Source organism: Pelecanus crispus, chromosome 6 (assembly GCF_030463565.1).
Source record: "Pelecanus crispus isolate bPelCri1 chromosome 6, bPelCri1.pri, whole genome shotgun sequence".
Classification (NCBI taxonomy): domain Eukaryota; kingdom Metazoa; phylum Chordata; class Aves; order Pelecaniformes; family Pelecanidae; genus Pelecanus; species Pelecanus crispus.
In genome coordinates, this window is record NC_134648.1 from 18849727 (window position 1) to 18866672 (window position 16946).

The 16946-nt window shown below is 56.0% G+C and overlaps 1 protein-coding gene across 1 annotated transcript; it reads left to right on the plus strand.

Annotated features, from left to right (window-relative positions):
* The first annotated feature begins 210 nt into the window (after positions 1-210).
* IGF2 (insulin like growth factor 2) lies at positions 211-16285 on the plus strand. The gene is made up of 4 exons (XM_075712854.1): positions 211-318; positions 8087-8249; positions 15370-15536; positions 16043-16285. The coding sequence occupies exons 1-4, from the start codon at positions 211-213 to the stop codon at positions 16283-16285; spliced, it is 681 nt and encodes a 226-aa protein (XP_075568969.1).
* The last annotated feature ends 661 nt before the right edge of the window (positions 16286-16946 follow it).

Here is a 16946-nt window from a genome sequence, read left to right on the forward strand (position 1 = left end):
AAAAAAAAAAAAGAAAAGGAAAGAAAAGGAAAGCGCTCGCTCGCTCGCTCGCTCTCTAGAATAACAAAATACCTGATCGTAACAAAATAACATCCTTCCGACAAAATCAAGCAGGGACTTGACATACCAAAAAGGCAAGGCGAGGAGAGCGAGCCAGGGCGCGGGGAAGGCGAGCCAAAGCCGCGATCGCTGCCAGGGCAGGAGAGCAGCATGTCAAGCGCCGGGGCACACACGGATGAGCGCTGCCGGCAGCCTGCCTTCCTCCCCGGCCCGCCGCCGCCGCCGCAAGAAGTTGAGAGTAGCAGCGGCAGCGCCAAGGTAAGCGCCGCTCCGCTCCGCTCCGCTCCGCGCCGCCGCTCCGCGGGCAGAGGCAGGAGGGCTCCCCGGGCCGCGCCGGGCAGAGAGAGCCCTGCCATGCCGCGCCGTGCCATGCCGCGCCGCGCCGCGCCGTCCCCGCTGCCCGCCGTCCCCACGCGTGTCGCTAGAGGGACCCCGAGAGCCGGGCCAGCCGCGGGCTGGCGGGGCGGCCCGCTGCGGTGGGCTGCGCGGGGTCTCCCCGGGGGGGCCGCCCCGCGTCCCGGCGGCGGGGGCAGCCCCGCCGGCTGCCTGCGGCCGCCGCGCCTCGCCGCGGGCGGGGGGGGGCGGGGGGGGGTGGGGGGGGGGGTGCCGCCGGCAGCGGGACCGCTTGCGCGCGGTTTGCGCGCCCTTCGCGCGCCCGAGCGGCGGTGGGGAGCCGGCGCGGGGCGGCCCCGCGTGGGGAGCCGCGGCGGGGCCGGCGGGCGGCAGCGCGCCTGTGCGGGCAGCGGCGGCCGTGCGGGGGCCGGGCTGGCCCGGCGGCGGAGCCGGGGCTATGCGAGGTCACGCAGGGCTGCGCGGCCCCAGGCTGCCCGCGGCCCTCCCTCCGCTCGCGGGGCTGTTTTGGGAGCGGGGAGACGCTCGTAGCGGCGCGGCGCGGGGAAGGGACAGGCAGTTCTCCGGCTTCGGGGACCGGGGAGATTATTAAACTCTCTTCTGCAAAACACTGCGGCGCGCTGGGTCTCGGAGGGATAAAAATACAGAGAGGAAAAACAAGAAAGCGAAGCCAAAATGGAGTGAGAGTTAATGGTTGGCATGCAGCCTTCGACTTTGTGTGATTTTTTTTTTTTTTTCTTCTTCTTCTTCCTTCCCAATTGCTTTTCCCTACAGTAATTGTTTTAAGAGCGCAACTTGGAAAAGTTTTAGGACTCCGTTGAGCAGCAGGGAATTGGGGCACATGAGGAAACTCAGATTTAGCGTAACTGTACCAGCAGATGTGGCTGCCTTGCCTGGAGCCAGTGGTACTTGAGCAGGGTTTCTGATACGCCGGGTCTCGCTCAGGCGGCGTGGAGCAATCAAGTGTAAAAACAAGGTTTGTGTGGGTGGCTTTAAATAGACACCTCGGGAGAACCGCTGCTTTCAACCCTCGAGTCGAGGCTTCCTATACAAAGTCTGTAGTTTTCTTCCAAATGCTGGGGTGTGCTTGGGAGGCCAAGGCCTGGTTCTCTTTGGGTTTATTTGTTGTCAGGTTGCGCACGCACGTGCGCGAGCGCGTGCGCGCGTGTGTTTTCTTTTTACTTCGCGGGGTTCAGCGTGTTGGGTTTTTTGTTCCTCCTCTTGCCTTGATTTAGAGTGGAGTTGAGGAGCCTGGGTCGTGGGGTTTTGTGAGGGTGACTTTGTGCTAAGGACATCTGGAGGAATAAAACTGACTGACACTTCTGATTGGAGCTTGACTGAGCTGTTTTGGACCCAACTCGACAATTTCGGTGGGGGTGAATGGGTCAGAGCTGTAAATCTTGTTCCATGTTGTTGACACCCACACAAGTTCACTCAGCCTTTCAAAGGGGCTATCCCGGCTCCTGTGAAAATTCATTAAGGGATAAAAGATTTGACACCGCAGGTCCCCTCCCACCGCCACATGAAATTTGAGAGCCAAAATGTGTCTGCGTGTGTGTCCCAGTGCTTTTTCTGACAGGTGATCCTTTTTGCAGCCCGGCTGGAGGGTTGCTGCTTTGACCAGGCAACCCGGAGGTGTCAGTGCATGTCTTCCCATTGATTCCTATAGGCTTCAGAGTGAGCCCAGCTTGCCTCGTGCAGCACCAGAGAAAAGCATTTCTGTACTTTTCTTTTTTTAAATAAAGCAAAAACAGCAGGTGAGGTCTTATTTTTAGAGGGACCGAGGAGTTGGTGTGTCTCCAGCAGTGCATGCGAGCACTGTAAATGGCCCACCCTCTCCCTGCTCGTGTCCTGGGACTGACCTCTCCGATCCTTCTTTGGGTTGTCTTTGCTTTTAAAAGCTGCTGTGTGTCTTAATGGGGCAAAGAGATACCGGCCTCCCTTGACAGGTTTGCATGAGGGGTCAGGAGAGGTGGGGGGCACCGGGGGAAGAAATCTCCTTTGGTGTTGCGGCCTGGCTCTGAAAGGGTTAAAGCTGCTCTGCCAAGACATAAAGCAAGTTCAACGTGTTGTGGGAATATCACTTGCCAGTAGACTCCAGTCACCACAATTTCTGATTTAACAGCTTAACTTGCTGTTAACTTTCCCTGATATACTCCAGGTTTTGGATGGGAATGCAGAAAGGAGAGAGGAACAATAAAGAAAGGAGTTAAGTGAGGCTACTAAAATGGACTTAAATCCCTTCCCTGGGTCCTGCCAGCTGTCTTTAGAAGAGTTAAGCAAGATTGCATTTCCTTTTTTTTATGCAATAAATCAAATGTTTCTGGGCTGCATACCAAAATTTGTGCAATACGTTCTTACTCCCCAGTGGGGTGAGTAAATGGTACTGAATACCCCATTCACCTTTTTCAGCTTGATTTTTCCACAGCTACGGTAGTCCTTGCTGCAGCACGGATAGACGTGGGGTGCAGGCAGCGCTCCCCTGCCTGCCCCGGCCCCTGTCCCACAGGCAGAGGAGGCAGGCATCTCCCGCCTCGCCGGATGGGAGGTGGAAAGGTGACCCCCAGCGCGGGGTGGAGTGGGCTGCTGATGGGGACAAGCAGTGGAGACAAAAAAGTGAGGGCTAAAAATAGCAGTAGCATTGCCAACCTCAGCCGTATAAATGTCGTGCGAGCCAGGTGCCAAGAATCAGGAGTTTTTTATTTTTTTCAAGCCTGAGCTAAACAGCAAACCCCCTGGTCCTGGGTCGGTTTTATTCGCCTGACAGCTTGATGGTTGAAAGTTTTGTGTTTTGAAGCTTGCTGCTTCCAAGCTGCGGGTCGGAAATCTCATCCTTTCTCTTTCAGATGAAAAGGGAGGCTCTTCTGCAGCACAGCACCTGGCGGCTCCTCTCCCTTTGGGTACCGCTGCGCGCCTCATCCCAGTGCCTCTGCCCAAGATGCAGCCCCAGGGTGGTTTTCAGCTGCCAAGGCACCTGCCTCTCCCCACCGGCCTCCGCTAGCCCTTTGTTACTTGGCACCTCGGAGCGTTGTGGCCCGGCGGCCTGCACAAGGTTGCCCGTGGGCAGGGGCGGCACTTGTTTGGCACAGGCGAGGTTGGCGCGCGCCTGTGTCCTGCCCCTTCGGGAGAGCCACGCTCAAAACGGGGTCAGCTCCCTGCTCTCCTGGGGCTGCCCTCCGTAATGCCTAGAGACACTCAACACCTCTCGCAGGCAGTTGTCGGAGTAGTGAAACGTCAGTGTGCCAGCTTTTTTTTGGAGGGGTGGAGGGTGATGCAGGCTGGGATGTGCAAACTGGGGTTTTCCCCTCTTGCACGCGCCGATGGGTTAGGGCCGATGACTTTTTGCTGTGCTCCCTTTTAAATGCTGCACTGCTCCACAAAGAAGCAAGATTTTTTTTTTTCTTTTTGCTGTCCAAATCCAAATTTTGCAGACTGGGCCATCTGTCAATTCCCTCCTACGTTGTTCTGTTCATATTAAATTGTAATGAAGGCCAGACTGAAGAAGGAATTAGGTCAGACAGGAGGTTTAGTCTCCGTTTTTGGGGAGATGTTTGTTGCCCAAGAGAGGCACCGTGTTTGGTTGGCTCAGCCCAAGCCTGGATGCAAGGGATGCCTGAGCTGTCCTCCGAGATTTGGCAACGGGGCCTTGTAGCACACTGTGGCCTCTTGGCCCCCGACTCCCCAGCAGCTGGACAGAAATCATCGATCCAACTGATTCTGCAGCAAATCCTGAAAAAAATCCTTTAACGGCCTTGGGTGGGAGGGTGGCTCCGCTGCAGGCCTGCCCTTGGGCTTGCTCCCGGCACACTGCAGCTGCTCCAAGAGGACGTGGTGTGTCCCCACTGGCTGGGGGCTGCTGAGAGGTTTTTGGGGGTCCCTCGCCATGGGTGCAGCAGCCTGTGCAGCGAAGGGGGGAATATGCAGGAGTCCTAAGGCAGCCAGGAGCGTCCTGCACGCAGCAGCTCGTGGCCAAGCTGGCTCCAGCAGCGGCCTGGCTTCTCACGGGGACATGGGAGAGGAAGGAGAGGGAAGGCAGGAGAGGGTCATGAAGGACAGAGAGTAAAGCAGACCCTCTTCAGGCAAGGAGAGGCCAGCATCGTGCTCCAATGCCTTGTCTGCGCCTCTCCTGCACCGAGACGGCTGCTCTCAGGTGCAATTCCCAGGATGATACAGGGCACCTGTGCAACCGAGAAATCCCTCTTGCATCACCCTTTTGCATGCTGCGTGGGGTCCGAGCCCTCATTAGGAGGATTTCGGCGCTCAGGTTGTTGGGTACCTCGCATGTCTTGCACTGCTGTTCCCACTGCCCCTGGTTAAAACCGCATCCTGAAGCGTTTGAGCTCTCTGTGGGCATGTGAGGGGGAATGGCAGCCGGCACGGCTGATTCAACCTGCTTTGGCAAGAATGAAACTTTGGTGGGCGTAGCCTCTCTCCTAGCAGAGACGGGACCTTGTCCTTTAGAAAAGTGCCCTGCTTACCTCTTGCTGCCTTATTCCTGTTATATCTTGCATGAGAGAGGCTTTCTAATAAAAACTGAAGGTTTTTCCAGCCATCGATGTGAATTTACTCCTGTCCCACAGCCGAGAGGGCCGTGTCCTGTCCTAATGCTTGGACTAGAAACTAGAAAAGCACTGCTGTCCCACATTTCCAGTGGAGAATGAAGGCTCGGAGGGGTTCATAGGGCTTCTACTCACGATGCTGAGCAGGATTGCTGACCATGACAACTGAAGCCACATGTAACCTGTGCAGCCAGCATGGTGCTTACACCGGGTTGTGGGCTGCGGGTATCCAGCCGTGCCATGCTGTCCTGTTTTGGGGAGCAGCACCTGCTCCAGCAGCCATGGCGGGGTGGGTGTGAGCTCTCCTGCACGGGTGCTGCTTATCTCTCCTAAGGAGGAGCTGGAGGGGGGAAGGATCAATTGAAAGGTCATTGGGGTGCACTGAGCTGGTGATGGTACCCTGGGAGCCTCTCTAGCCTTTGGGTGGAGCCGGGGATTTTTCCTCTGCAGGGCCAGTAAGGCCAAAGTGAGAGGGAAGGGCTTATGGGGTTGGGATGCAGCTCCATCAAGCTGGAGAGAAACTGCAGCATGGGGTAGTAAATAAAGATGCTTTTTGCTTTGCTGCCTGGTTTCTTGTTACATGGCTGCTGGAGGGAGCAGGGAGACGCCAAGGTGACAGCGGTGGAAAGGGCTGGTGGTTGATGAGTGGGAAAAGGGGGACTTCATCGCATTGCACACCTCCACGTTAGCCCAGGTCTGGATGACAGTCCTTGCAGCTTCAGGGGGACTTCCTGGCTGGAGTTATGGGGTGCGTGGGCACCCTAAAAGAGCTCACAGTGGAGGCAGGGAAGGCTGCCAGGGGCCACCTTGCGCTTGCAGCGCACATTGCGTAGAGGCGGGTATTTTCCAAGGAGCACAAGTTTTTTTCCACAGAAGGTATCGGGTCTCCCCAGCATCAGATATCGCCCCGCCGACGAAACCTCGCTCTCCCCTTGCTTCAGAGCTTCTCATCCCTTTCTTTGGTCTGAATGTGGAGGAAAAACTGTGTTTGTCACCTGTGCCACCAAGCAAGCCTCTTCTCGGGGGCCAGCTCTGGCCTGGGGGAGGCCAGCACACAGCCTGCTCATTAGCCTCGGTGCTTGCAGCCAGCATGAGCCTAATTGGGGACAGGGGATTATTTGGGTGTCCTGAAGTCCCACGTCAGTGGCTTTGCGGCGGCACTGGCTGGCACACATCTGCCACCCTGGCAATGAGCTGGCAGCGCTACCTGTGCCCCGGGGACACCTGCATGTGAAAGAAGAGGAAAAAGGGAAAAAAAGCAAAAAGGAAAGGGAGCAGGATCATTGCTATCTTGTCGGTTGGAGATCTGGCTGCTGATGCTGCCGCACCAGGGCCATGACTCAAGCAGCACAGGTGATGCTGCGGTCATGCTGGGGAGGCCCAGTAAACACCTGTCAGCCACTTGATAAAAAAATGAAGGTGAAAAGGTGTTGGTGACAAGACACTGCAGCTTGGCAGTGTGGTGCAATCACAGCCCAGTGCCATCCCTCTGCTCCTAGTGTAATATAGAGCAAAGTCCCTCAGGTGGGCCGAAGGGACTGGTGCTGCTGGAAAAGCTGATCCTGGTCCCATCACTTGCTGGTTTGAGCCCAGTTTGTTCCCAGGGCTGGTGCCTCTCTTGTCCAGAGCCCTGGAGGGGTTTTGCCAGCCTTGCTGGTCTCTGCCGGCACAGGCTGAGCAATATGATGGACATCAAAGCTCATGGGGGGGTTGCCCCCCTCAACCCACCCAGACCTTGCAGCCTCTGTTTTGGCTTTTCTTGCTGCTGATCCCTGTCCTCCGACTGCTCAGAAGAGCTCACAACTTGTAAGCATGGTGCATTTCTAGCAGCAATGATTTGAGCTACATGCTAGTAAAAAATTGGTAGCAAGGGTGGCTTTATTGCTGGCAGGACCGTAGTGGGGCCCCAGGGGAGCTGCGCTAATTTCCTGGCTGTGCTGCAGACTTCCCCCGTGACCTTGGGCGAGTCATTTAATCTATCCTGGGTTTCGTCTCCATCTCTGAGTATCCCAGGGGGGTGAGGTAATATTCATTAACTGTTATTATTCTCGAGTTGCTCAGATGCTATGGTGATGAAGGCTGGATGTGAAACCCAGCATCTTGGCTGGGCGTTAACAGGGAGAGGGGATGCTCCGCTTCAGATGTAGCATTGCCCCATGCTGGCTGCTATTTTGCCACACTTCCCCTCTTCATTTTGAGCGGACCTGTCTGGCCACCATCGTTATTGGCTGTATATATACAGTGATGCTCATCGCTGAGGGACTGTAATGCCTGGAGCTATCCGTGGGTTTTGCCTCATCCGGTGAGGCAATAGCACCCTCACATTACACCTGCAGAAGCTGACACGGAGGTAAAGCTGTTTGCTGGAGCCAAGTCAGGGGACATCTTTGGATTAGTTAGCAAATATCCAGGGAGCTTCTTTTTTTATCCTCTGCGCCGGCTGATACCCCCTTGGACCTCCTTGGTGATGCCTCAGGCACGTTTCCCGTGGGACCACCCTGCTCCTGAGGGATGTCTTCTCGGTCCCGGCTCTTGTCAGCAAATACAGCTTGTGCAATCAGCCCCCTCGATTGCCCGAGCCTCGGCCATGTGGGTCTCTCGCATGCCTGGGGTGAAGGCCACCTCTCCCTGGCAAAACCCAGCTTTCCTCAAAAGCAGCTCTAGGACAGGTTGAAAATTCATTTGTTTCTGCTTTGGGGGAACATGCGTTCAGGTAGGGCATGAAAACCTGTTACCAGAACTAAAAAAAAAAAAACCAACCCCTCCCGATAAAAATTTGAAAGATTTCCCATGTAAAAGGGGGAAAAAATAAAAAATCACACTGTTGAAAGAGCAGGGGAAATAAAAGCCTTTCAGAAGTCGGCTGAAGTGGGATTTTCCAATGGAAAAACTCCTTCAATGCAAACCTTGTCTGGCTGGAGCGGCTGACCGGCGGGGTGAGAGCAGGGAGCCAGCCTTGCACCACAGCTGGCTCAGCGCTGCCGGTCCTTCCCTGCAGCATCCTGACATGTCTGGGCATCAAACCCCAGGCGTGCTGTGGGTAGGGGGGCATTGCCCAGGGGAGGTGGCAGAGAGGGGTCTCTCGTGCGGTGTTAATGCTCTGCCTCTGTCCCCAGGTGCAGAGGATGTGTGCGGCGAGGCGGATGCTGCTGCTGCTGCTGGCTTTCCTGGCCTACGCACTGGATTCGGCTGCGGCGTACAGCACGGCGGAGACCCTCTGCGGCGGGGAGCTGGTGGACACACTGCAGTTCGTCTGCGGGGACAGGGGCTTCTACTTCAGTAAGTGCCAGGCAGCTGCCGGCAGCAGGCAGGATGCTGCCCCCACCCTGCGCCTTGCTTCGGTGGAGCTGGGCTGGGAGGGAAAGGAGGGGTTCCCCAGCCTGCTGCTTTTTGTGATTGCCTTGTACATGGCGGTAGGCCGGGAAAAGAATAAGAAAAGCGATGTGCTCAGGGTAACATGCACCCACCTTGCGCCAGTTTGGGGGACTGTCTAGTCCCATGGGGAAACTGGGTCCTGCATTTGATGCTCGGGAAAGATGAATATCGCTGAGGAGCTATAGGTGGTTGGCTCACCAGCAATGTGGGCAAGTCATTAAAATAAGAAGGATGCCTGCAGCCAGCTCTCTGCTGAGCTTGGGCCCTGGCTTATTTTTAAACCTTGTTGCCTAATTGCTGCATCCTGAGAGCAGGCAGGGAGCTGAGCGTTCCCCCTTTCTGGGCAGGCTTTGCTTGGGTATAGCAGCAGCTTCTAGGCTGCTCCCAAAATATGCTTTGTGGCCTCCTGGCTATCTGCTGGTGAACCTGTCACTCAAGAGTGATGTGTTACCCTTTTGCAGCGCAGCTAGTGCCAAAAAATGCAGTGTTGCTGTTGTCAGCAGAGTGCAGGTGGCTTCAGGACAGTTGGCTGGAGCGGGCTTTCCACCAGGATGCTTTCGGGGTTTGGACCATTGGCATTAGCAGTACAACGGCTTAGATGGTAAATGAGGAGGAGGAAAGCAGTAGCGATGGCTGCCCAGCAATCTGTGGGCAGAAGTGCCTCGAGTGTGATGCCTTGTTCTGGTGTTTCAGTCCCCTGCTCTGCTTGGGAGAGGGAAGACTCTGTGTCTTGCTGCCCACTGAGGACTGAACCGCAGAGTGACTGACTGTGGGAAAGATGCAAAGCCAAACGGGGGAAGGGGATGGAGATACCAGCTGCACATGGTGCCATGCATTTGGAAGTCTTGCCTCTGCCTTGGGAAAAGGAATTAAAAAGTTGCTTTCAAGTAACAGGGTGTTGTTTGGAGTAGTGGAGTCGAGAGCCAGCCTCCCTCTCCTCCCAGTCTGCCTGGGCAGGGAATGGGGCACTGCAAAGTTAGGAGATGACCCTGGATGTCACTTCCCATCCTGGATGCTCAGCCAGACTTGGCTGATGCTGCCTGCTGAGGTTGGGCACGGAGAGGCACAGAGATCCTGCATCCAGCAGCAGCCAGGGTTCGGGCTGTGTCATTTTGGACAGGTGTTTGGGCTGCAGGTGGCTTTGCAGCTATCGGAGGGCGATCACCCTGCCCTGTCCCAGCTGAGCAGCAGGATGTTTTCATGACCCCCTGGGTGTTGCGGGCAGGTGATGCTTTTGGGGACGTCCTGGGCATGCTTCCTTCCTCTCGCCAAGCCGAGTGGCGAGGCTTTGCATGTCAGCTGCCTTTCCTCTTCTCATCTCCCCCTTCCACCTTTCCTCCACCAGCAAGCCCTGTGCCGGAGCTTGGCCGAGGTGGTGGGTCCGGGACTGGCCTTACTGGCTTGGCGAGGAGGCAAGCTCCTCTCCCGCTCTCACACCTCTTCCTCTCCCTCTATATATAGAGGAGCATCCGTCTCCCTTCCGTGGTTTCTCTTCCCTCCTCCCCCTCTCTGGGGATGAAAGGGAATGGGGCTTTTGTTTTGCAGACAAACTGACCTCCTTTCACCTCAAATAACCCAGCCACCCAGGCCAAAGTAAAAACACTTTTGAAGGCAGACAAGTCACTTGGTGCCAAGTGGCCAGTCTAGTGCTTGCAAGGGGATTCTTGCTCTTTTTTGTCCTCCCCTGTTCCCCTTTCTTCTTTTTGAATATTTCTGGAGAGGCCAGGTGCCGGGGAGATGAAGCAAAGTCCCCCCAGTCCCATATTTCAACCCCTTCAGCATCTGACCAGCCTGTGCCATGCAGGGCTGAAGACATTTGGGCGATGGCTCTACTTGATGCAGGGTTGGGACATCCCCAGCTTGCCTCATTTTTTCCCTCTGCCTCCATTGTTGGCCTTATAAAGTGATTAATTCTCCTGATAATATTAATCTTCAGTCCTAAATCCTTGTGGCTCCACTACTGTCACCGTCTAGGCTCGATAGGGCATGGGTACGTCACACGATCGTGGGTTTACGTCTTAAAACTGGGCCTGGGTTTGTCATGAGCACTTCTCAGCATGCGACGTGTGACCTGATGAGCAGCCTGCACTAATGCAGTCGTTTGTACGGGAGGTAAATGACTTGGGCAGCCTCATCCCACAGGTACAGTTGGCCCCCCTTGCTGAACGGGGCTTGTTGCAAGCATCCAACTGGTAATCTTGGAAAAACCAAAAATGGTATGAAAATCCATTACTGATTTTCTGCTGCAGCAGTGATTTAAGTACTTAAACAATGCTCTGCGTTCTTACAAGGGAGCACTTAGCGAGCAAAGCTAGCTCTGAAGTACAGCGCTGTTTGCATCCATGCAAGGGGATGCAGTGTACTGATGGTGTTTCATCCCCCCGGGCATCTGGTGACAGGGAGATATATAACCTAGACTGAGGAGGGTGCACCCCCTGATAACTGGGATGCCCATCTGTCTGCTGGCATGGGGAGTGAGTCCCAGCCCCCGGGTGCCCTTGGAGGCATCGTGGCTGGCAGGTGTTTGGGGCTGAGGATGTTGAAGCTGCCGCTGAGAGCTGGGGCTGCAAAAAAGCTGCACCAACAGGGGCAGGAGATGGCAGCGCCGGGGTTACCCAGCCACCGGACGCAGGGTGGGCATGGCGGTGTGCACCATGCCAGCCCCTCGTCGCATCCAGGGGGGTGCCTGGGCAAGCTGCAGCTGGAGCCGCGCATGCTTTGCTCTGTGCCTCTGCCGTGAGTCCTTCCCTCCATGACTTTTAAGGCTTTTGGGGCTGGCCTGCAGGTGCCGGCAAGGTGGTGGCATCCTGCCGTGGCTCTGTGGCAGGGTTGGGACCCCCTTTCCCTGCTTCCCGGCACCCACCCTGGGGACGGCGGCACGGCCGGTGGAGGGATGCTGAGTGCAGCCCCGAGTGAAAAAAACGGGGCAGGTCGAGAGGAAGCCCCGGCTGCGAAGTTGCTGTCATGCAATGCTGGCAGGGAGGGGAGAAGGGGCTGCAGGGGGAGAGGCGTCCGACTTCTCTGTAAACAACAGCTCCTGTTTCCTCCTTTCCAACAGCTGATAAGAATTTAGCTCTTTGCAGCCGCTTGTGCTGACGGGGCACATTCTTGCGCGCCCGCCGCTCCTCCGAATAATACTAGGAAAAAGCAGGGGGGAAAGTGCGGTGCCGGGGTGGGGGAGGGCCAGGCTGGGGGCACTGGGATGGGGCCCGGTGCCGCACAAAGGCCCCCTTGTTGCTCCCGACATTCCTGCGACAGGGGCGCGGGGACTGTTTACACCCAAAGTCCCCTTCCACTCGGCTTGCCGCCTGATTGACCGGAGGAGAGGGGACCCAGCTAGGGTGGCACCGGCACTGCGCACCCTTCCCTGTGGCATCTGTCCGGCCCCGGTGAGGGTGGGGAGCCCAGAGCAGCGAGGTGGCGATGCTGTGGAAGAGACCCTCCTGTCCTCCCCGTGCCACGGTGGTGCCACTGCCTCCAGCGCGGGGGCATAGCTGAGCTGCAGGTACTCGGCCTCTGGGTTCTCCCAGGAGCGGGTTTGGCTTTGCACCGCTGCCGGGATGCCCAGCTCTCCCTGTCAGGATAGCCTGCTGCCCGACGGGAATAACCCTGGGCAGCCAGAGGGCTTTGCCACTGCTGGGCTTTGCCTCGCTGGGCTTTGCATCGCAGGACTTGGCCCCTCAGCAGAGGTGTGGGAGGTTTTGGTGGAGCACAATTTGGGGAAAAAGAGCATATAGCCGTTCATTGAAGGCTGAAAGGAAACGCGTTTCCTCGGGAGGAGGCGGTCATCGCTGCAATGGGAAGTGGCTCGCGCGCCCCGGTGGTGCCGCAGCCCGCTGCCTGTACGGCTCTCCCATGTGGGCAAGAGACCGAGCGGCAAAACCCTCCCTGGGTTTGGCAGTGGCAGTAAAGCAGGATGCCACCCATGGACAAAAGCCAGGAAATTCAACCTTTAGTCCATCTGTAAATTGTCTTATGGAACAAATGCTTTTCCCAGTCCAGGTCAGCAGCGATATTGCTGTTAACCAGCAATGTCCTGGTGTCTCTTCCCTGGGTTGTTGTCTCCAGGTACTTTCTGGGACTAAATCCCTGTTTGTTATGTTTGTTATGCCTATTTTTTTTCCTAAAGTAACTCTCCCACAGAGCATTGCATTGGCATTTAGCGAGATCCGTATGGACAATTATGTAATGGGAAATGTGTCCTATCGGACTGTCACAGCGGAGCTGGCAGTGGCACCAGCAAGGGGAATGGCATGCAGCAGCTTTATGCAAGAGAGAAGAGGCAGCGTGTTGGGGCCGGGGGCCACGTGTGTGCCCGCCAGCTGGGCAGGGGCAGTGAGCAGGGAGGAGGGGGCCATGCCACCACAGTGGTCCCTGCCAGGAGCTGAGCCTGTTGGTGCCACACCTGGGCGTCAGCAAACATGTGCTGCCGTGATCTTCCCACGTGCTTCCATGCTAGAAAGTGCCCTTGATGGCAAGGCGGTGCAAATGGTCCCACTTTGCTTGTTTTTTTCCCCCGCTCTTCTTTCCAAACAAACACATAGCTGCAAACGGGCAACTTCTGTTTTCAGGAGGAGACATGTAGCCTTTCAAAACCTCAACTTCTCCCCGAACCGTGCGTGTCGTCACTTGTGCAACCTTCTGTTCAGCGGGAGTGTGAATGCAGCCCTCTGGGGATGTGCTAGCAAGAGGGGGTGACTTGAATTTTTTCTGTTTTCCTTCCAAACTCTCCTTCTGCCTGTGCTCAGGATGCCTTTCTGGAGCAGCCTAATGCTTCAGCAACCTGCCGTGCACGCAGGTTTGGACGCTGGGGTCAATAGGTGCTGAGCAGTGGCCATATGCAATGCGGGATGTTGGTGGCAGAGCGCATGTCCCATGGATGTCACTGGGCATTGTGTGCATATAGAAGAATATGTGCACCTGTTCCCAAGCTGGCTGCTCTCCCCCATCTCCCTTGGGCATCGCTGACCGGATCGCCTGCACCGGCAGGCACCTGCGTTTAAAGGGAGGGCCCAATCCAGCGTGCTTGTTGGCCACAAGCATTATAGAGATAAAATTAAACTCCTAACAGTGCTTCCTTTGCTGAGCCTTTACCAAGAGGGAACAGTCCTTCTCACCTTCCCATGGGGCTGGCTAAAGGTCATGCCTGAAATTTTTCCAGAGGAAAAGAAAAAGAAAAGGGTGGTGGTGGCACAGGGGGGTGAATGTGGAAAATAGAGCATTTGAAATGAGTCCCAAAGGTGGGCTGCATGGTATGAGTCAGCTGTCCCATCGCCCTGCGCCCCGCTGCCACGTTTGCTCTCATGACCTCCAAGCATGGCAGCAATGCACCAGTGTGGATGGAGCAAAGTGCTCCCCACCGATGAGGGTATGGCTGATTTTAGCAGAGAGTGTGTGCCCTGATGCCTGGGGCTTCTCTGTTGCAGAGCCCATGGTGAGGTACGGTCATGGGGTTTTCCATGCCAGCATTGTGCACACGGGGCTGCATTGTGCATGCAGGGCTGCATTGCACATGCATGTCTGCATTGCACACGCGGGGCTGCATTGAATGAACAGGGTTGCATTGCACATGCGTATCTGCGTTGCACGAACAGGGTTGCATTGCACATGCGTATCTGCATTGCACATACATGTTTGCATTGCATATACAGGGCTGCTTTTCACATGTGGAGTTGCACTGCATGCACAGAAAACTCCTGCGCTTTGCATTTTGTCCCAAGGCACTTTGGGTGGGCACCCAGATGGGGTACCCCCCGGGGAAAATGGTCAGCACCTTGCAAGCCAGGGCCCTTAAATCTTCACCAAGGCCAAATACTTGAGCACCTGCTTCATCCAGAGCATGTGGAGGGATCATGGGTCATGTACGGGGCCAACATGGACTATTCTGTATGTTCCCGCAGGCCTGCTGGGAGGTGGGGGCTCGGCTGAGCGCGGCACGGTGAGCAGCGTTAGGCATCATGTCTCTGCTGCTCGCTCTCAGTTTTTCCCATGCCCAAATTTTCCCAGCCGGGATGTGGTACCGGATCCTGTTTGCAAGCCCTGCTGGTGCCAGCCTCTGCTCCTGTCCCTTGGAGCACCTTGCACTGGGAAGAGGTGCTCATGGCAGCGTGCAGAGCCCCTGCTGCAAACCCCACAACAACACAAACGCATAACATGCCACGTGCAAAGGCCTGGAGAGAATCCTTTCATTTTGGGCTGGTTTATGTTTTGGAAGTCACAATTCCCAAGCAAATTTGGTTTACATCAGAAATCCAAATTTGCCTATCTCTTTTATTTCAAGAGGGGAAGGAAAACCAGTAGAACTGATGTAAGCTTTTCCTCTGGAGAGTTTTGGCCATCATTAAGTGGTGACATGAAATGCACTCGGTTGTTGCTGCACTGGACACGGGCTTTTGCATCCTTCTGCAGGCAGAAACGGGAGAGGAACCCTTATTAAAAGATTAAGTTTAATAGCTATTCTTGGCGGGCGCGGGAGCCTGTATTCTTTCTGCAGCTGTCTCAGAGCTGTCCCATCTGGTAAAATTTAGCCGCCTTGGTTCGTTTCACCTGCCTGAGCAGCGACCCGATGGAGGGAGGTTGGCAGCCGCAATGCTGCGCTGCTTCTTTCTAATAAAACTCGCTTGCCAGGATCAACATCGGAGACAGTCGCAGTAATCGGCGCAGCGCCGGCGGCCGGGCTGGTCTTGAGCTTCCTTGCTTTAGCTGTGCCCAAAAGGGCTGCCCGTGCTGGAGGTATGGGAGGGGAATAGATCACCACCATATAAAGTGCCTTTAATTAGCGGCGTGCGCATGTGGGGAGACCTCTTGGCATCAACAAGTGTTTGTCTGGGAAAGCCTTAACATGAAACTCGGCAGGTTTGCGCATTGACTGGTCTGGGAGAAGTGCTGCTATTTTTGAAGCGTGTGGGACCCACCAGTCTCCGGTGGCTGGTGGAGTGATGCCTGCAAGGGGATGGGTGCTGTGGAGGGGTGAAGAGGGTCCAGTCCAGGTTGGCGGCTAACACCAGGGTCTCTGCCGTTGCAGGTAGACCGGTGGGACGAAATAACCGGCGGATCAACCGGGGGATTGTGGAGGAGTGCTGCTTTCGGAGCTGCGACCTGGCTCTGCTGGAAACCTACTGTGCCAAGTCCGTCAAGTCTGAGCGCGACCTCTCCGCCACCTCCCTGGCGGGCCTGCCAGCGCTCAACAAGGTAGGGGGGCTGCGCTGGTTTGGCGGCCTTTCTCTGAAATAAATAGCAAGAGAAAAGATGGGAAGGCCATGGGTTGCATGGGAGGCCATGGGAGAGGACAAAAACCAGCTGCAAGATCTGCTGCTTCTGCAGAGGCTTCAAGAGCTGGCAACTGTTGGCAACTCATGCCAAATACCCTGCAGAAAGTCAGCTTTTAATAAGGTGGAGGACCAGAGGTGGACTGGATCATAGAATCATAGAATAGTTTGGGTTGGAAGGGACCTTTAGAGGTCATCTAGTCCAACCCCCCTGCAATGAGCAGGGACATCTTCAACTAGATCAGGTTGCTCAGAGCCCCGTCCAACCTGACTTTGAATGTTTCTAGGGATGGGGCAATGTTTCCATGGGATGGATGGATGGATGGATGGATGGATGGATGGATGGATGGAGCTCAGAGAGGGGCACCCCTGTCCAGAGGGCAGGCAGGCTTGCAGCGAGGCTGACATTGCTGTTCTGTCCCCTCGCAGGAGAGCTTCCAGAAGCCCTCGCATGCCAAGTACTCCAAGTACGACGTGTGGCAGAAGAAGGGCTCCCAGCGGCTGCAGCGGGAGGTGCCTGGAATCCTGCGGGCTCGCCAGTACCGGTGGCAGGCGGAGGGGCTGCAGGCAGCCGAGGAAGCCAAAGCGCTGCACCGTCCCCTCATCTCCCTGCCCAGCCAGAGGCCCCCGGCAGCACGAGCCTCCCCCGAAACGGCGGGCCCCCAGAAATGAACCCTGACCAGCCGTCTCGATTTTTGATCTCCCGGGGGGAGGGCGGGAGGACTGGCGAGACCGGCCCCCGAGCCCCTCCGTCCCCGGGGCCACCGAGCCGCGGAGCGGGGCGGCGGGGCACCCTCACACCGCTCCGGCCCCAACCAAACAACTGACACAGCAAGGAGGGGATGGCGGCGGCGGCGGCGGCGGCAGCAGCGAGCAGCGCCGCTCCTGCGGCATCGTCCTTTCGGGGTGGGGGGGAGGGTTGTTTCGTTTCCCAGGCCTGTTTCGTTCCCCCGTGCCCCCAGTATTTCCAAGCCTGTACTTGCAAAGGACAGTTTGGCACTTGAACTTTTTGCTGCCGGGCGCTGCGTGACATCCCTGGTGCCAACACCAGAAGACAAAAGAAAGAGCAAGAGGGAAAAAGGATATGAAGTTAAAATTTTTTTTTAATCTTTTTTTCCTCGGGAAGAAGAATCCATTCCGTGTCTTTCTTGACAATAAAGTGAAAAAAAAAAAACAAAATGGGAAGAAATATTGAGGGATATAATTTTTTTGCCTCATTCCCACCCCACTTTTTTCTTCTTTTTTTTTTTCTTTCGGTTTTCTTATTTTTATAACTTTCTTTTGCACCTTTAAAAGAAAAACGTACCTGAGAAGAAGTTCCGAGGAGCCCCCA

What these genes read in the sequence shown, in the direction of transcription:
- IGF2 (XM_075712854.1), top strand. Translation starts at nt 211, where the DNA reads ATGTCAAGCGCCGGGGCACACACGGATGAGCGCTGCCGGCAGCCTGCC. An exon ending in GGACAGGGGCTTCTACTTCA is followed by an intron (nt 8,250 to 15,369) that starts GTAAGTGCCAGG and finishes CTGCCGTTGCAG; the next exon opens with GTAGACCGGTGGGACGAAAT. An exon ending in GCCTGCCAGCGCTCAACAAG is followed by an intron (nt 15,537 to 16,042) that starts GTAGGGGGGCTG and finishes GTCCCCTCGCAG; the next exon opens with GAGAGCTTCCAGAAGCCCTC.